Source organism: Scylla paramamosain, chromosome 40 (genome assembly GCF_035594125.1).
Source record: "Scylla paramamosain isolate STU-SP2022 chromosome 40, ASM3559412v1, whole genome shotgun sequence".
In the NCBI taxonomy this organism is placed as follows: domain Eukaryota; kingdom Metazoa; phylum Arthropoda; class Malacostraca; order Decapoda; family Portunidae; genus Scylla; species Scylla paramamosain.
This window is the reverse complement of record NC_087190.1, coordinates 5,861,231-5,879,199: the sequence shown is the minus strand read 5'-3', so window position 1 is coordinate 5,879,199 and position 17,969 is coordinate 5,861,231. Positions and strand designations below refer to the sequence as shown.

General features: G+C 38.3%; 1 protein-coding gene and 1 long non-coding RNA gene across 2 annotated transcripts in view; one reads left to right on the top strand and one right to left on the bottom strand.

Annotated features, from left to right (window-relative positions):
• LOC135092760 (uncharacterized) overlaps positions 1 to 17,969 on the top strand; it is a 72,652-nt gene that overhangs the window by 11,923 nt on the left and 42,760 nt on the right. The window contains exons 2-3 of the mRNA XM_063991445.1: positions 3,969 to 4,182; positions 16,684 to 16,880. Of these exons, the coding sequence (XP_063847515.1) occupies positions 3,969 to 4,182; positions 16,684 to 16,880 (411 nt within the window). The remainder of the gene's footprint in view (positions 1 to 3,968; positions 4,183 to 16,683; positions 16,881 to 17,969) is intronic.
• LOC135092761 (uncharacterized) overlaps positions 16,436 to 17,969 on the bottom strand; it is a 72,235-nt gene continuing 70,701 nt past the window's right edge. Inside the window, exons 2-3 of the long non-coding RNA XR_010263053.1 lie at positions 16,680 to 16,883; positions 16,436 to 16,576 (exon numbers count right to left, since the gene is read on the bottom strand). This is a non-coding gene — a long non-coding RNA (uncharacterized LOC135092761). The remainder of the gene's footprint in view (positions 16,577 to 16,679; positions 16,884 to 17,969) is intronic.

The window sequence follows — 17,969 nt, the reverse complement described above, 5'->3', positions numbered from 1 at the left end:
CTCTGTTTTTCTCTCTATACCTTCCTGTAAAAGAACAATATGAGTTTCTGTTACACTTATTTTATTTTTATTCTTAATTCTTAATTGGATTTTACTCTTCAAAAACTAAAAGCTATTTTACCTTCTAGTATTCTCTTACAATGCTCACAAGCAAAATGAGGTGCCCAGGTCTTGTCTTGGTCGCCCAATTGGCACAGCAAAATATGCTTTGTAATTGCAGCTTCCCACATTTTTCCAGATGCTGTCACAGAGAACTTTGCTCTTGTCTTGATGAATTGATCGTACACATGTAGCAGAATGCATCTGGAGAATCATTGCAGCCTCTTCATGCCATTTCACCTCTTGTGATGTCTTCTCAGGCAGCCAAAGGAGAACTGATTGGTGATCTGCAAGCCCCTATTTTTATATTGTCAAGCAGTATTCTAGAATGTGTTCCAGAATATTCTCAATATTTGTAGAATATTCTTGAACCTACTTTAGAATATTCTGAATCATTCTAGAAAATTCTTGATACTTCTACCAATTTCTACTGTCTTCTAGAAAGTTCTAAAATATTTTGGAAATGTTTACACTGAATAGAATGTTCTAAAATGTTCTAGAAACTTCTAAAAGTGTCTGATAGGACATTCTGGAAGACTTGAGATTTCTAAAATGTAAGCAAATTCTGCTAAATATGATAAATTTCTTGCTAGATCTGGTCAATTCAAGAATGATCTTATTAGAATTAAAAGTCTTTAGAACTCTTTATATTCCTTCTTTCATTGTTTTAACTAGCAATTGAGATTTTGCAAAGGTCTTTATCTGACATAAAAATCAATAGTAACACGTACTATAATGAAATAAGGCAGAAATGTAAATTCATTGTTGTAACCACAAAAGCAAAGTTTTATGATCAAAATAACTTTTTTTTTTATATTTTGTTTAGATGGAAATGACTGGAAAATTATGGTTTGGGGCCAAGGACAAGGCAAAAGTGAAATTTTTTTTACCTAGTGTAATTATTCCCAATGAGGTCTCAAGCACTAGACCGTTTCCATACTGGATCAAGGGGTGCTGTAAACTTTCCAGTGACCCAGTTGTGACCTCACTGAACATTTCCCTTTGTATCTCACAACACAAGGAGGCAGTCACAGCCTGCCTTCTAAAGACAACTCTCTTCCTTCACACAACTCTCCATGCAGCTAATACACGGACACCCTTGACCAGTTTATAATGGGAACTCCTACACCGACCTCGGGTCCCAGTCTGGGAAGGGAACCACAAATGTTCCCAGGCCGGTCTTCTTTTCTCCTTTTATCGATACTAAGTGTTTTGACTTGCCCTCAACATTTTCTTCATTAACGTCTACAAGATTCTCGACCTTAGATCTAATTCTTAATCTGTGGAACGCCACCTCTCCTCTACTAAACTTCATCTTTTCCTCACGGAAACGCAGGTGTCTGACGCAATTCAAAGCTGCTCCTCTATTCCCTCCTATTTTCTCTTATCATTTTCAACGCAACCCTAGATATTGCGCCTTTATGAGCAACAACTTAACTTGCTGTCGAGCCCACGCTTTTCAATCTTTTGAACATTCTTCCATCTGGCCACGACTACAGTCACTCTCAAACTAAATTTATCTCTGCTGTACACCTCTCGTCTGAGGAACAGTTTAACTTGCTGTTGTGTCCACGCTTTTCAATCTTTTGAACATTCTTCCATCTGGCCACGACTACAATCACTCTCAAACTAAATTTATCTTTGCTGTACACCTCTCGTCTAACTTTTCTGACTAAAAAAACTCTTACTATTTAACTTCCAAAGTGGAGTACATTCTGGCTCCAGTCTTGCATATTTCAAAGTTCACCATCAGCTTTAGCTTTCCTCTCCCATCACTGATCAACATGGTAAACATTATTATCCTCCACGAATTAGTACAATAATTGCAACATCCTACTCGTATTCCTGAACGTCTTTGAGACACAACCAACATTCTTGATATTTCTTCTAATCCCTAATTCTTATGTTTTTCAAGATTAACAGTGTCAAAATCTTTCAAGATCTAACTCCCCTCATGACTTCTGATACCTAGCCAAAAACATCTCCAATAACTTTGTTTCTTCTTTTCCTCCTTTATTTCAACAAGATGGCACCTCTGCTATCACATCCATCTCTAAAGCTGAACTCTTCGCTCAAACCATTGTTAAAAACCCTACCTTGGATGATTCAGGGCTTGTTCCTCCCTTTCACCCACTTCACTGACTACTTCATGTTGCGAGTACCTATTAAAATTCTTCGCAGTGATGTTTTCCATGCCCTCGCTGGCCTAAATCCTCGGAAAGCTTCTGGACCTGATGGGCTCCCTCCTATTGTTCTCCGAAACTGTGCCTCCGTGCTTGCACCTTGCCTAGTGAAATTCTTTGAGCTCTGTCTGTCAACATCTACCTTTCCTTCTTGCTGGAAGTTTGCCTACATTCAGCCTATTCCCTAAAAAGGGTGACCGTTCTAATCCCTCAAACTACCGTCCTATTACTTTAATTTCCTGCCTATCTAAAGCTTTTGAATCTATCATCAACAGGAACATCTATCACTTGAAAACCTTCTATCTGATCGCCAGTATGGGTTCCGTCAAGGCCGCTCTGCTGTTGATATTCTGGCTTTCCTTACTGAGTCTTGGTCATCCTATTTTAGAAATTTTGGTGAAACTTTTGCTGTTGCCTTGGACATTTCAAAAGCTTTTGATAGATTCTGGCACAAAGCTTTGATTTCCAAACTACCCTCCTATGGCTTTTATTCCTCTCCCTGTGACTTCATCTCAAGTTTCCTTTCTGACCGTTCTATTGCTGCTGTGGTAGACGGTCACTGTTCTCCTAAATCTATTAACAGTGGTGTTCCTCAGGGTTCTGTCCTGACACCTACTCTCTTCTTATTATTCATTAATGACCTTCTAACCCAAACTTCTTTTCCTATCCACTCCTACGCTGATGATACCACCCTGCACTTTTCCACGTCTTTTTATAGACGTCCAACCCTTCAGAAAGTAAACATTTTACGCAGGGAAGCCACAGAACGCCTGACTTCTGATCTTTCTAAAATTTCTGATTTTGGTAGAGCAAACTTGGTATTGTTCAATCCCTCAAATCTCAGTTCCACCATCTATCAACTCGACACAACGTTTTAGACAACTATTCCCTCTTCTTCAATGACACTCAACTGTCTCCCTCTTCTACACTGAACATCCTCGGTCTGTCCTTTACTTGTAATCTGAACTGGAAACTAGCTAAAACAGCTTCTATGTTCTGAGATCGTCTCAGCCAGTTTTTCTCACCCTCACATATCTGGGGGGGTTCCACTCATACCGCTCTTCTAGACAGAGTGAAATCGAAAGCTTTTTCATCTCATCACCTCTTCTAACTGACTGTCCTCGGTCTGTCTCTTGTTGCCGCAATGTTGCATCTCTAGCTGTCTTCTACTGCTATTTTCATGCTCTTCTGATCTTGCTAACTGCATGCCTCCCCTCCTCCCGCGGCCTCGCTGCACAAGACTTTCTTCTTTCTCTCATTCTTATTCTATCTATCTCTCTAATGCAAAAATTAATCAGAATTCTCAATCATTCATCCCTTTCTCTGATAAACTCTGGAACTCCTTGCCTGCTTCTGTATTTCCACCTTCCTATGACTTGAACTCTTTCAAGAGGGAGGTTCGAGACACCTGTCCTTCAGTTTTTTTTAGTACCGCTTTGAACCCTTCTCTGGGACTGGCATCTCAGTGGGCTTTTTATTTATTGGATTTTTGTTGCCCTTGGCCGGTGTCCCTCCTACATAAAAAAAAAAAGAAAAAAAAAAGGAAACACTGACGGACCTCAAGTTTTCTTAATTTCAGGTATAGAAATTGTTATGTTTCTTGTTTGTAACTTAATATCTTCCTTTTTAGAAAAATGAAATCCCTTATCACTGATTTGTTCTTTTTATGACTGAACATTTTCCTAGGTGGATGCAGAGACCGGGAAGAAAAGAACTTTCTCTGAGTTGTGTGAGTTAGTGCCGAGGATGTCGGCTGGACTGGCGGCAGCAGGGGTCGGTCTGGGTAAAAGGGTAATGTATTACTCACTGAACCATACAGACTACCCGCTGGTTTATCTGTCCATCCTGCATCGAGGAGCAACCATCGTTCACATCTCTCCAACCTATGTAGCGCTGCAAGGTTAAGTATCTGATCTTCATTATGTTCATTAGGTAACACACACACACACACACACACACACTGCTTGCTTAATTAATAGTAGTAATATTCTTGTTTGTCACATAAGGGGATAATGTTCGTGCTTTGCCAAGGTTGCAATGGTATCACTGACACGTGCAAGTTGGTGCAAGTTGCTTTCCTTCATTAAAAAGAGGATGTACACACACACACACACAAACATATTCCCTACGATTAAATCAAGAGCATTTTACTCCCTTGGGCGGACTTGTGGAGAGGGCAGACCTGCACCGATAACAATGCATGTTATCTTCTAAATGTTCCTCACCTGAGTGCTTCATCTTCAGTATATTAAGTTTACACTTTTCTCCTGATCCATTGTTCCATGTTTCAGCCTCGACTCTCGGCGTCCTTACAAGCATTCGATTTTATCCTTCCGCATTCATTCCAGGCAACGTACAATTAAACCTTATGAAAAAATATTATGTTTCTGATGGCAAGGAATACCACACTGTGCTACAAAATGTTACCAATGACTTCGATAAGGTCTGGCATGTAGCCCATAATGATATGTTAACACCTTGGCCTGCCATCACAAATGGGGGAAAAAAAGCTTCTTGTAGTGTTTTGTATTTTTTTTAATAATAATAATAATAATAATAATAATAATAATAATAATAATAATGATGATAAAGGAACATCATAAGTATAGATACAAGTACTTTCTGACACTACTGATATACTGCTACATTATAGATGAAAAGTATTAGTGTACGAAAAATTAATAAAATTAAATAAAAATCCAATGTAAAAAAAAATAAATAAATAATAATAATAATAATAATAATGATAATAATAATAATAATAATAATAATAATAATAGCTGGAACCGCCACATGTTCGTTTCCCTACGGATTTTCTTCTCATCTTACTTTTTTTTTTTTTTTTTTTTAATTAGGGTATCAAATTCCGCAAGTTGTGTTCCTCATTCTGCCTGAAGGTGTTTCCAGAACCGAAATCAAACGTTGCATCTTGCAAAATATAAGCTGGGTAAGAAGAGGCTTCAAAGTGAAATGCAAACCCATTTTGTCTCCACCTGTACCAGTCAGTTTGTAAGCCGCGCAAGGCAGACCCTACAGTACACAACCACGCTCGCTACAATTTTTTTTTTTCTTTAATCCTAAATCATTTTAACTGTGTCAAATTACATGACTAATTTTACTTCAGAGACTAACTATAATGAGCATTACATTGTGTCATAGGCCATAAGCGAGTGAAAATTTTTCTCTAGGAAATCATTTAATGTAATTCTTATTTTCTCTATGTAAGAAGAGCACTGGTTAAGGGCAACAAAAAGTTTGAAAAAGAAGGCCCACTTCAGTGCCAGTCCCCAAAACGAGGCCAAAAAGAATAATCGACAATTGGAAGATGTGTCTTGAAACCCCCCTCTTAAAAGAATTCAAGGCATAGGAAGTTGAAATTACAAAAGCAGGCAAGGAATTTCAGAGTTTACTAGAAAAAGATATGAATAATTGAGAGTACTGATTAACGTTTGCATTAGAAAGGTGGACAGAGTTGGGATGAGAGAAAGTAAAAAAGTCTTGTGCAGCGAGGCCGCATGAGGACGAGAGGCATGCAGTTAGCAAGATAAGAAGAGCAATTATCGTGAAAATAGAGGTAAAAGATCGGAAGAGACGCAACATTGCGGCGATGAGAGAGAGGCTGAAGACAGTGAGTTCGAGGAGTTGATAAGATCAAACGCTTTTGACTCCATTCTGTCTAGAAGAGCAGTATGAGTGGAAATCCCTCCCCCCAGTGACACAGTTTAAGCGTTCTTCATACATGGACGGATAAAGCCTCTGTACAGAATTAGCATCTGGGAGAGGTGAGAAAAGCTGGCGGAGACGACTCGTTGAACTAAGTTGAATTATCAAAATTATGCCGCTTATAGCGCCGCAACAGCGAGGTCATTATGGCATCGAAGGCATTATGACAGGAGGAGGAGGCAGTAGACACCTGCCGAAACGATCATTACTCCCAGTGAGGTCTAAAGCACTGTTCAGGGGGTGCTGTGAACTTATCATTAAACCCAGCTGTGACCTCACTGAACGTTTCCCTTTGTGTCTCACAACACAAGGGGGCAGTCACAGCCTGCCCTCTAAAGACAACTCTCTTCCTCCTGACAAAACTACAAGCACCTAATAACACACACACCCTTCACCAAAAAATTTTAAAATCATCATGGCGACTCCTACACCAGCCTCGGAGTCCCCATCTGGGGAGGGGACCATAAATGTCCCCAGGTCAGACTGCCTTTCTGTCGACGACCCTAAGTGTCTTGACACCCCCCTCAACTTTTTCTTCATTAACTTCTGCAACATTCGCGGTCTAAGATCTAATTTTCAATCTGTAGAACACCACCTCTCCTCTTCTAAACCTCATCTTCTTTTCCTCACTGAAACTCAGGTGTCTGAGGCAACTGACAGTAGCCCCTTTTCTGTTCCCTCCTACTTTCTCTATCCTCATTTTCGATCCAAAGCTGGATGCTGCGTTTATGTGCGCAATGACTTAACCTGCTCTCGTGCCCACGCTCTTGAATCTTCCGAGTTTTCCACCATCTGGCTACGACTACAGAGTCACTCTCATACTAAATTTATCTGTGCTGTATACCTCTCTCCTAACTCCTCTGACTATAAGAAATTCTTTGACTACTTAACTTCCAAAGTGGAGCACATTCTGACCCTCTTCCCTTTTGCAGAGATCTCCATTCTTGGAGACTTCAATGTTCACCACCAGCTTTGGCTTTCCTCTCCCTTCACTGACCATCCTGGTGAACTAACCTACAACTTTGCTATCCTCCATGATCTAGAGCAATTGATGCAACACCCTACTCGTATTCCTGACCGTCTTGGAGATACGCCCAACATTCTTGACCTTTTCCTGACCTGTAATTCTAATCCTTCTGCTTATGCTGTCACCCTTTCTTCTCCGTTGGGCTCCTCCGATCACAATCTCATATCTTTATCTTGTCCTATCACTCCAATCCCTCCTCAGGATCCCCCTAAGCGAAGGTGCCTCTGGCGTTTTGCCTCTGCTAGTTGGGGGGACCTGAGGAGGTATTTTGCTGATTTTCCTTGGAATGACTACTGCTTCCGTGTCAGAGACCCGTCTTTGTGTGCTGAGCGCATAACAGAGGTGATAGTGTCTGGCATGGAGGCGTACATTCCTCACTCTTTTTCTCGTCCTAAACCTTCTCAACCTTGGTTTAACACAGCTTGTTCTCGTGCTATACATGATAGAGAGGTGGCCCACAAAAGGTACTTAAGCCTTCCATGACCAGAATCTCATGCACTTTATATTTCTGCCCGGAACCATGTCAAGTCTGTTCTCCAACTAGCCAAAAACTTCTTCATTAACAGAAAATGTCAAAACCTCTCAAGATCTAACTCCCCTCGTGATTTCTGGCATCTAGCCAAAAATATCTCCAATAACTTTGCTTCTTCTTCTTTCCCTCCTCTACTTCAACGAGATGGCACCACTGCTATCACATCTATTTCTAAAGCTGAACTCTTTGCTCAAACCTTTGCTAAAAACTCTACCTTGGACGATTATGGGCTTGTTCCTCTCTCTCCTCCACCCTCTGACTACTTTATGCCACCTATTAAAATTTTTCGCAATGATGTTTTCCATGCCCTCGCTGGCCTAAACCCTCGGAAGGCTTATGGACCTGATGGGGTCCCTCCTATTGTTCTCCGAAACTGTGCCTCCGTGCTTGCACCTTGCCTAGTCAAACTCTTTCAGCTCTGTCTGTCAACATCTACCTTTCCTTCTTACTGGAAGTTTGCCTACATTCAACCTTTTCCTAAAAAGGGTGACCGCTCTAATCCCTCAAACTACCGTCTTATTGCTTTAATTTCCTGCCTATCTAAAGTTTTTTAATCTATCCTCAACAGGAAGATTCTTAAACATCTATCACTTCACAACCTTCTATCTGATCGCCAGTATGGGTTCCGTCAAGGCCGCTCTACTGGTGATCTTCTGGCTTTCCTTACTGAGTCTTGGTCATCCTCTTTTAGAGATTTTGGTGAAACTTTTGCTGTTGCCTTGGACATATCAAAAGCCTTTGATAGAGTCTGGCACAAAGCTTTGATTTCCAAACTACCCTCCTACGGTTTCTATCCTTCTCTCTGTAACTTCATCTCAAGTTTCCTTTCTGACCGTTCTATTGCTGCTGTGGTAGACGGTCACTGTTCTTCTCCTAAATCTATTAACAGTGGTGTTCCTCAGGGTTCTGTCCTGTCACCCATTCTCTTCTTATTATTCATTAATGATCTTCTAAACCAAACTTCTTGTCCTATCCACTCCTACGCTGATGATACCACCCTGCACTTTTCCACGTCTTTTCATAGACGTCCATCTCTTCAGGAGGTAAATATATCACGCAGGGAAGCCACAGAACGCCCGATTTCTGATCTTTCTAAAATTTCTGATTGGGGCAGAGCAAACTTGGTATTGTTCAATGCCTCAAAAACTCAATTCCTCCATCTATCAACTCGACACAACCTTCCAGACAACTATCCCCTCTTCTTCAATGACACTCAACTGTCCCCCTCTTCTACACTGAACATCCTCGGTCTGTCCTTTACTTATAATCTGAACTGGAAACTTCACATCTCATCTCTAGCTAAAATAGCTTCTATGAAGTTAGGTGTTCTGAGACGTCTCCGCCAGTTTTTCTCACCCCCCCAGCTGCTAACTCTGTACAAGGGCCTTATCCGTCCATGTATGGAGTATGCTTCACATGTCTGGGGGAATTCCACTTATACTGCTCTTCTAGACAGGGTGGAATCAAAAGCTTTTCATCTCATCAACTTTTCTCCTCTAACTGACTGTTTTCAGCCTCTCTCTCACCGCCGCAATGTTGCGTATCTAGCTGTCTTCTACCGCTATTTTCATGCTAACTGCTCTTCTGATCTTGCTAACTGCATGCCTCCCCTCTTTTCGCGGCCTCGCTGCACAAGACTTTCTTCTTTCTCTCACCCCTATTCTGTCCACCTCTCTAACGCAAGAGTTAACCAGTATTCTCAATCATTCATCCCTTTCTCTGGTAAACTCTGGAACTCCCTGCCTGCTTCTGTATTTCCACCTTCCTACGACTTGAATTCCTTCAAGAGGGAGGTTTCAAGACACTTATCCACCAATTTTTTGACCACTCCTTTGACCCTTTTATGGGACTGGTATTTCAGTGGGCATTTTTTTTAATTAAATTTTTGTTGCCCTTGGCCAGTGTCCTTCCTACATAAAAAAAAAAAAAAAAAAAAATCGTATGAAAATGTCAAGATTTTAAAATACTGAGATATTACCATACAAAAGGTATTAGAAATATTAACTTATAACTTAATATTAACGAATCAGATGTTCTAACTTTACAGAAGCTATTTTACCTAACAATGAGACATGAAATTTCCATTTCAGAATGCTAGTAAAGGAGAAATGTTCAATGTAGGTGACAATGTCATTGAAGAAGAAGAGATAGTTGTCTGAAGGTTGTGTCGAGTTGATAGATGGAGGAATTGAGTTTTTGAAGCACTGAACAATACCAAGTTTGTTCTACCCCAATCAGAAATTTTAGAAAGATCAGAAGTCAGGCGTTCTGTGGCTTCCCTGCGTGAAATGTTTACTTCCTGAAGGGTTGGACGTCTATGAAAAGACGTGGAAAGGTGCAGGGTGGATCGGAGTGGTTAGGACAAGAAGTTTGGGTTAGAAGGTCATTGATGAATAATAAGAAGAAAGTGGGTGACAGGACAGAACCCTGAGGAACACCACTGTTTATTGATTTAGGAGAACAGTGACCGTCTACCACAGCAGTAATAAAACGGTCAGAAAGGAAACTTGAGATGAAGTTACAGAAAGAAGGATAGAAGCTGTAGGAGGGTAGCTTAGAAGCAAAGTTATTGGGAGATATTTTTGGCTAGATGCCAGAACTCACGAGGGGAGTTAGATCTTGAAAGATTTTGACACTTTCTGTTAATGAAGGAGTTTTTGGCTAGTTGGAGAACAGAGTTGGCATGATTTTGGGCAGAAATATAAAGTGCATGAGATTCTATCATGTATAGCACGAGAACAAGCTGTGTTAAACCAATGTTTGGAAGGTTTAGGTCGAGAAAAAGAGTGAGGAATTTACGCTTCCATGCCAGACACTATCATCTCTGTTATGCGCTCAGCACACAAAAGACGGGTCTCTGACACGGAAGCAATAGTCATTCCAAGGAAAATCAGCAAAATACCTCCTCAGGTCCCCCAACTAGCAGAGGCAAAACGCCAGAGGCACCTTCGCTTAGGGGGATCCTGAGGAGGGATTGGAGCGATAGGACAAGATACAGATATGAGATTGTGGTCGGAGGAGCCCAACGGAAAAGAGATGGTGACAGCATAAGCAGAAGGCTTAGAGGTCAGGAAAAGCTCAAGAATGTTGGGAGTATCTCCAAGACGGTCAGAAATACGAGTAGGGTGCTGCACCAATTGCTTTAGGTCATGGAGGTTGCAAAGTTGAAGGCTAGTTCACCAGGATGGTCTGTGAAGGGTCATGTGTGGATAAGATCTGCATGGTGGTTTGGCTACGATTTTACGCTACTATCCATTCCAAACCCAATCCTCGCCATTTATCCGCAAAAAAATAAATAAATAAATAAATAAATATGAATAAGTATATTATATATATATATATATATATATATATATATATATATATATATATATATATATATATATATATATATATATATATATATATATATATATATATATACTCGTATATAATCAGGCACGTGCCATCAATAATTACTCAGGGTAGGCAGCTAGTGACTATTAAGTAGTAAAATTTCATCAAATGATTCGTCAGTATTGTTTGGGAGGCCTGGGGAACCTGCTCGACACAGGTTCAATTTCCCGCTGTGCTTGCGTCACCCCTACGTGGGAAAATCAACTGCTAAACAGGTGTACTTACACCGTCCCAGGTCTCTTCGAAAGATAGTAAGGAAATAATTACAAATACAATGACACAAACGGAAGCATAAACGTAATATATTTCCACCTTCCTATGTCTTGAATTCCTTCAAGAGGGAGGTTTCAAGACACATATCAATTTTTGATCACTGCTTTGACCCTTTTATGGGACTGGCATTTCAGTGGGCATTTTTTTTATTGGAATTTTGTTGCCCTTGGCCAGTGTCCTTCTTACATAAAAAAAAAAAAAAAAAGCCCTAGGAGTAGAGTCCTAGGAGTAGAAAAATAATAAAGTGCACGTACCTGAGTACAAACCTTAGGAAAAATATATGTGCAAAAATCCTGGATAATCCTAAATAACATCAAGGTGAATTCCTTTAATAGCAATCAAAATAATCTCAGGTAACTCAGCACAAGTGAGCTCAGGTTACAGGATTCAGTTACTCAACGCCACACAACCGTGTAGCCAACACAAGAGCAAAAATAACACTGATATGTACTTAACACAAGTAAATAAATCAAAGCAAGAATCCCTCCCATGAATACGGGACAACGAAAATATATAACAATGTCAAGGAAAAAAGAAAAAAAAAAAGCAGAAAACCGTTCACCTGGTTATCAAATACTCATCACAGCTATGGGTGCAACACAGCTCAGCAAAATACAAAAGTTCAATAAAAAATCACCCAAAGTACTCTCAGATAACACAGAGGCAGGTAGCAGAAAAAGTCATTAGCCTATCAAATACTCATCCCAGCTATGAGTGCAACATAAGGCTCGGTTAATAATTACCCAAAGAACCCTCAGACAACACAGAAGCATTGAGCAAAATAGGCAGCCTATTAAATACTCATCCCAACTATGGATGGAACATAGATCAGCAAAAATTTAAAAGATCCGTTAATAATCATCCAAAGAACCCTTAGCCTCAGATATCAGATACTACGGAAGCAGGTAGCAAAAAATAAATAGCATATCAAATGTGTGCAACATATCTCAGAAAAAAAAAAAGCAGCAATTATCCAAAAGTACTCTCAGGTAACACAGAGGCAGGTAGCAAGAAACTAGGTAGCTTAAAAAGACAGAATAACTGAGGCATTCCCGCGCCCCTAAATATAAATCCAGTACTCAAAAACATTAAGTAGCCAGGCTTGAACCTATTCAATACAGAGGAACACACGATAAGGACATAACAAATAATAAAAAATATATATATATATATATATATATATATATATATATATATATATATATATATATATATATATATATATATATATATATATATATATATATATATATATATATATATATATATAAAAGTTATACTCGTATGTGCCCTAGCAGTATATAAAAGGACAGAAAAATCTGTCACTTTTTCATAAAATTGAAAGTAGGGTCTTGCTCCATTTTGATGACCTTTCCTTTTGAATGGATATTAAAGTAAGTGACGAAAGTCTTTGATTTGTCATTCTATTTCTAGTGTAAGTCTTGATTCTTTCCAAAGCAGAAAATGACCTCTCCACAGAAACAGTTGTAGCAGGAATTGTCAAAATTAATTGCATCAACTTCACAGCTTTTGGGAATGTTTGAGTCAGTTCATTTTCAAATATAAAATCAAGCAAATTTGTAGCGGACTTATCTTGAAGCACCTGTGCATTATAGCAGCTAAAATCCGCTTTTAGTCTTATGATGTCGAAAAAGTTCCCGTAGTTCTTTTCTAAACTTTCAAATACATCTGAATCAACTTGACAAGCAAGATTTTGAGACTTGTTTTTTGTGAACTAATGAAATGAACTTTAAGTTTCTGAAATCAGCAAATCTTGCCTTCATGTTCTTCAGTATGTCATCCAAAATTACACCAAATAGTCTCATTCTTTCTTCTTTAACTGAACTTGTCGTACGAGATTTTGACTCAAGTTTTTTTTCTCTACATTTTTTTTTTTTTTCAAACTTTACGTACAATTCCTTGAAATTTTTGTGCAGATCCTCCAGTAAATTTATTCCATTAATCAATCTCACTGCAGTATGGAATATTTGTCATATTGGTTTGTAAAACATTGAAAAGAGTGTCAGTTTTAATGAAATTTCGTTATAAACCATCAGAAAATAGTACGTTGAGTCTTTTGTTAGCCACTCATAAAACCCATTGCTTCTCACTAAAGTATCTGGATCCCACAAGACAGGATTGCAAGCTATTCAACAGTATGAACAGTGTTCATACTTGTAAAGGTCATCATGGTATTGTAAAATTGTCTGGATTAGTTCTGAATTTGAACTCCATCTCGGTGCTGCCTTTGGAATGCGTTTTCTAACTATCTCATCAAAAGATTGCGTTCGTTTTGTAGTGCCTCACTGGTCTTCAAAAAGCTTGTACATTCAGGTATGAATTTTGATGATTGAGAGAGAAAAAAAAAATAATAACATGAGCATAGCAGTGGGTAAATAAAGCTGCTGGTGCCTTTTCTCTTACTTTAATTTGAACACCATTTAAATGGTATGCCATCACCATTGCCCCATCGTACGTCTGAGCTACAAGTTTCTCAACACAGTCGTAATTATTCAAATTTTTAAATATGCACTCTGTTACACCTCTAACAGTTCTGTCTTTCAGGATGTCAAATCCTATAAATACTTCTTTGATATCAGAATCTAACACGTACCTCAATACTGTAGAGCACTGTACATGAAATGTCTGTTGTTTCATCCACTATTATAGCAATGAATGAGGCTAGTGCGATTTCTTCTCTGCTGTTTTCTACAATCATGCCTACTGCTTCAATCAAATAATTTTGTATCTTATTAGAAAGGCCAGAAAAAAAAAAGAAAAAAATTCTGTAAATGTTGTGCCAATTTTTCATCAAATTTTGCAGTGTAGTTCAGTAACTCGACATAGTTTCCACGATTTAACGATGATTTTTGTTCATTATCACCGCGGAAAGCAAGTTCTTGTTTAATCTGAAAACAAGTAGCACAAATCTTTTTTTTTTTTTTTTAATATATCTGTTCTTTAACCTTTTTATTGTAAATTTCAATGCTGACAAACTTCTGTTTATCTAAGAGCAAGTCAACTCGTGTAGTTCCAAATGTTTTCAGTGATATTTGGTTTTCGTAATGTGTAGCTGATCGTTAATGTTTATTTAAAGCATTGGGCAAATTATTCAAATCACGATATCCTTCTTTTACCCATACGCTTCCACTAGATACAGAAAATAGCAAACATGGGAAACAAAAGAGCCTTTTTGTAGTAGTGCAGCCACACAACCACTCTTTCTTACTGTACCAAGCAGTTTGAAACAGTTTAATAACTTTTGTCCCTTTCTGCTGTTTTAGCTCCTTAAGCTCTGGTGTTGGTCTGCCGTTTTTTTTTTTTTTTTAATGTCTCTTCTTCATAAGTTAGTTTTCAAAAGGTCTTCAGATATTCACTATCCATTGTTGAAAGGGGAAAAAAAAAGGTATATAACTGTAAATAAGGTAGAACTATGAAAAAAAAAATAAATAAATAACAATAAGGAAATAAGGACAGCAAAGGTATGCAACACTAATCCACGGGAGAAGGCAAGCGACTGAATGGAAGGCAGATTTGATTCTGCCTATATGGGGCATAAAGAAAACGGCATTGAAGGGGTGCATGCAGCACGTGGGCGACCCCACTACTAAGCGTAGCTTAAATACTGAAATTTAAAGGCAGGAACGAATGATACCTACCTAATTTTCAGGAAATATAAAATATTTTGCATTTATGCATAATAATCAGAGAAACCGTCATAATTTTGCTGGAAAGATGCATATTGTGGCACAGAAGGAGAATGTAGCTGATCTATTTTATTCAGGTTAAGCACTTGCCTGCCTTGCCTACCCAAACGGCACGTCCCTGATATATATATATATATATATATATATATATATATATATATATATATATATATATATATATATATATATATATATATATATATATATATATATATATATATATATATATATATATATATATATATATATATATATATATATATATATATATATATATATATATATATTCAAACTTCTTAATAGTGTTTGTCATCCGGGCTTGGGAGCGGCACCGAGTCACTAGCTCGTGTTTGCAATGGGTGGGGAACTGGAAAGCGACAAGGTCCCCGAGAAAACCCCGACTAGTAGTCAGGACATCGGTACTATATTAAGACACACTTATTTTTATTTATTCATTTATTTATTTATTTATTTTATTTACTTATTTATTCATGGAGAACAGTTTATTTATTATTGGTAATGACTCTTTATGCCTAACTGTTGGTAAGCTTTCATTGAAACGCAAACCCATCTTTGTAAATAAGTTCCTCAAATAATGTTTTCCAGGTTTACTGGAAAGTCGAGATGAACTTTACAACTTAATTAATTTTCATATTAGAAGCAGAAACACTGAAAAACGAATTTTGTACCACTCACATCCCAGACACGACAAATACAACAATACCAATGTGTGTATGCCAGATGATGGACTTATCGAAGCCAAAGTCCGGGAATACCGAAAAGTAACTAATTTGTAGTAACCTCTTAAAAGTTAATCTTTTTTCATGTTTTGCCGTTTTTCATGACTGACTAATTTATTTTTATAGAACATGTTATAACCGACCTATTACCTACAAATATACCATATACATTATATCATACTGATGTCATATTATTTTTCATTGTATATAATTATTTGAATAGTGTATATATTCTATACATTGTTGTTTTCATTAAAATTATTCTTTTACCAATACATTATAAACAAGAATTGTTATCACTTCTTACTATTACTTCCCATTATTATTATTATGAATTTTACTTACATTGCTTGTGTCAGTAAGTTTCCATTCCTTATTCTACATGTATAACTTGTAATTGCACATCAACGTATCTATACATTCCATACAAAAGTATAATGCTGTATACGTACTTAGTCATGTGAAAGTAGTAACATTTTTTTGTGAATACAAGAAATGAGACGGAAGATGCCCGCTTTCGCGTTAAGCAGTGAAGGAGTGACATGGGTGAGTGGTCCTAGCGGGCCCCGACGGCGGGCACCATGAACACTCGCCGCGTGAAACATATGGCTGAAACAAGCAATGACACACCAAACGCCAGAATACCAACAAGACAACGGGGGAAAAAGTAACAAGGTAGCAAGGCGGCTTGTCCGCCTACTTTTATTCTTCAATCTATATTTTGTACTTCTAAAACTAATCCCCACCCCCATGCCAATGCCAAAAAGCAATCTTCTTCACCTTACCAAGAGATGCCATCATTAACAACAAGTGCCAGGAGGGCCGCCAAGATTCCTGCACTACAATCAAGAACCAAGAGGACCAGCAGTAGAACCAACGGGAGCAACAGCAGTGGCCTACAAATTAAGCATTTATTTATTTCCTTTTATTAGGAGGATTGTATATAATTACGCGATACTCTAGCAATGTAACGATTTGTTGAGTAATAAATCTACTCACACAGAGGGCATGATGCACGCCATGCGGCTAAGCGGTGCTAGCTGGGCAATAGTACACGCTGAGCTGCTAGACCAGGCTGAAGCCGTCTTTTCCCTCCTGCCACCAAATACCCTGAAGAAGGTGTGGGTGATTGGCGGCGCCGTGGACAGGCCAGCCATTGAAGACCTTGTGGGCCATGCTCCGATACCTCCAGTCACTCAGGTACTGTGGAAACAGTACCATATACTGGAGCAGGTTGTAATTGGTGCATTTTATTTTTTTATTGTTTTTGTCATGACAGAATTTGAATCCCAAAAACCTGAATTATGCTAATTAGGAAAATATTTTTAAGAAAGCTTTTCTTCAAAGTTATGTTTCATTGAAATGTATTCCGTGTTACATATACGATTGCAATTAACTGGCAAGCGATAATAATTATCTTATAATATGTATTGCACCGCCAGTCTGAACATGACGCAGTTAAAACAATAAGTTCCCTTTCTTTTATGGAAAGAGTCATCAAAAATATGCTTTCTTTATGCAAAGAGGTATCAAAAATATATGTATATACATTCTTTTTTTTTTCATTATCAAAAGAACGTATTTACATTGCTTGTGTTACTAATGGTATAAATGTTTTCCACACAAGTTTTTCTCGTACTTCATCTTTCCTCACACGTAACTCGAACTTACTCCACGTATGCCCTCAGAGGCCTCATTTCTTTTACATTAAGTCACCGCTTCTCTTCTGCTCCCATATTCCGTTTGAGGTTCCACACTCTATCATAATACATCATGCTCTTCCATGGAATTTCCACATAACTTTCCTTCTCACTTAAACTTACTGCATCATCCATAGACTTAAACAACCATGTAGGTATCACTCCTGTCTCACACCTTGACCCACCGAAGCTGATGCATTTCGTTACCTCTCAGCTTAGTAAGAAGACCTGAGACGGTATATTTTTTTTTCTTATGACTGTCAGTTATGAGAAAAAAATTATACCGTCTCAGGTCTTCTTACTTCCATATCAGAGATCCATCTCTGTGCGGAACACACAACATGTGGTTGTCCTTGGACAACCACATACATTCTGCATCCTCTAATCCCCAAACTCGTAAACCTTGGTTTATTTAATCCTGCTCTTCAGGACAGAGAAGGCACACAAACGGTACCATAAGCTAACACCTGAAATTAATGCCATTTCATTTTTATGTCCAAAATTACACCAAGCCTGGCCTTGTAATTAATGCAACATCCTCCTCATTTTTCTGATCGTCTTGAAGATAGTCCCAACATTCTTGACCGCT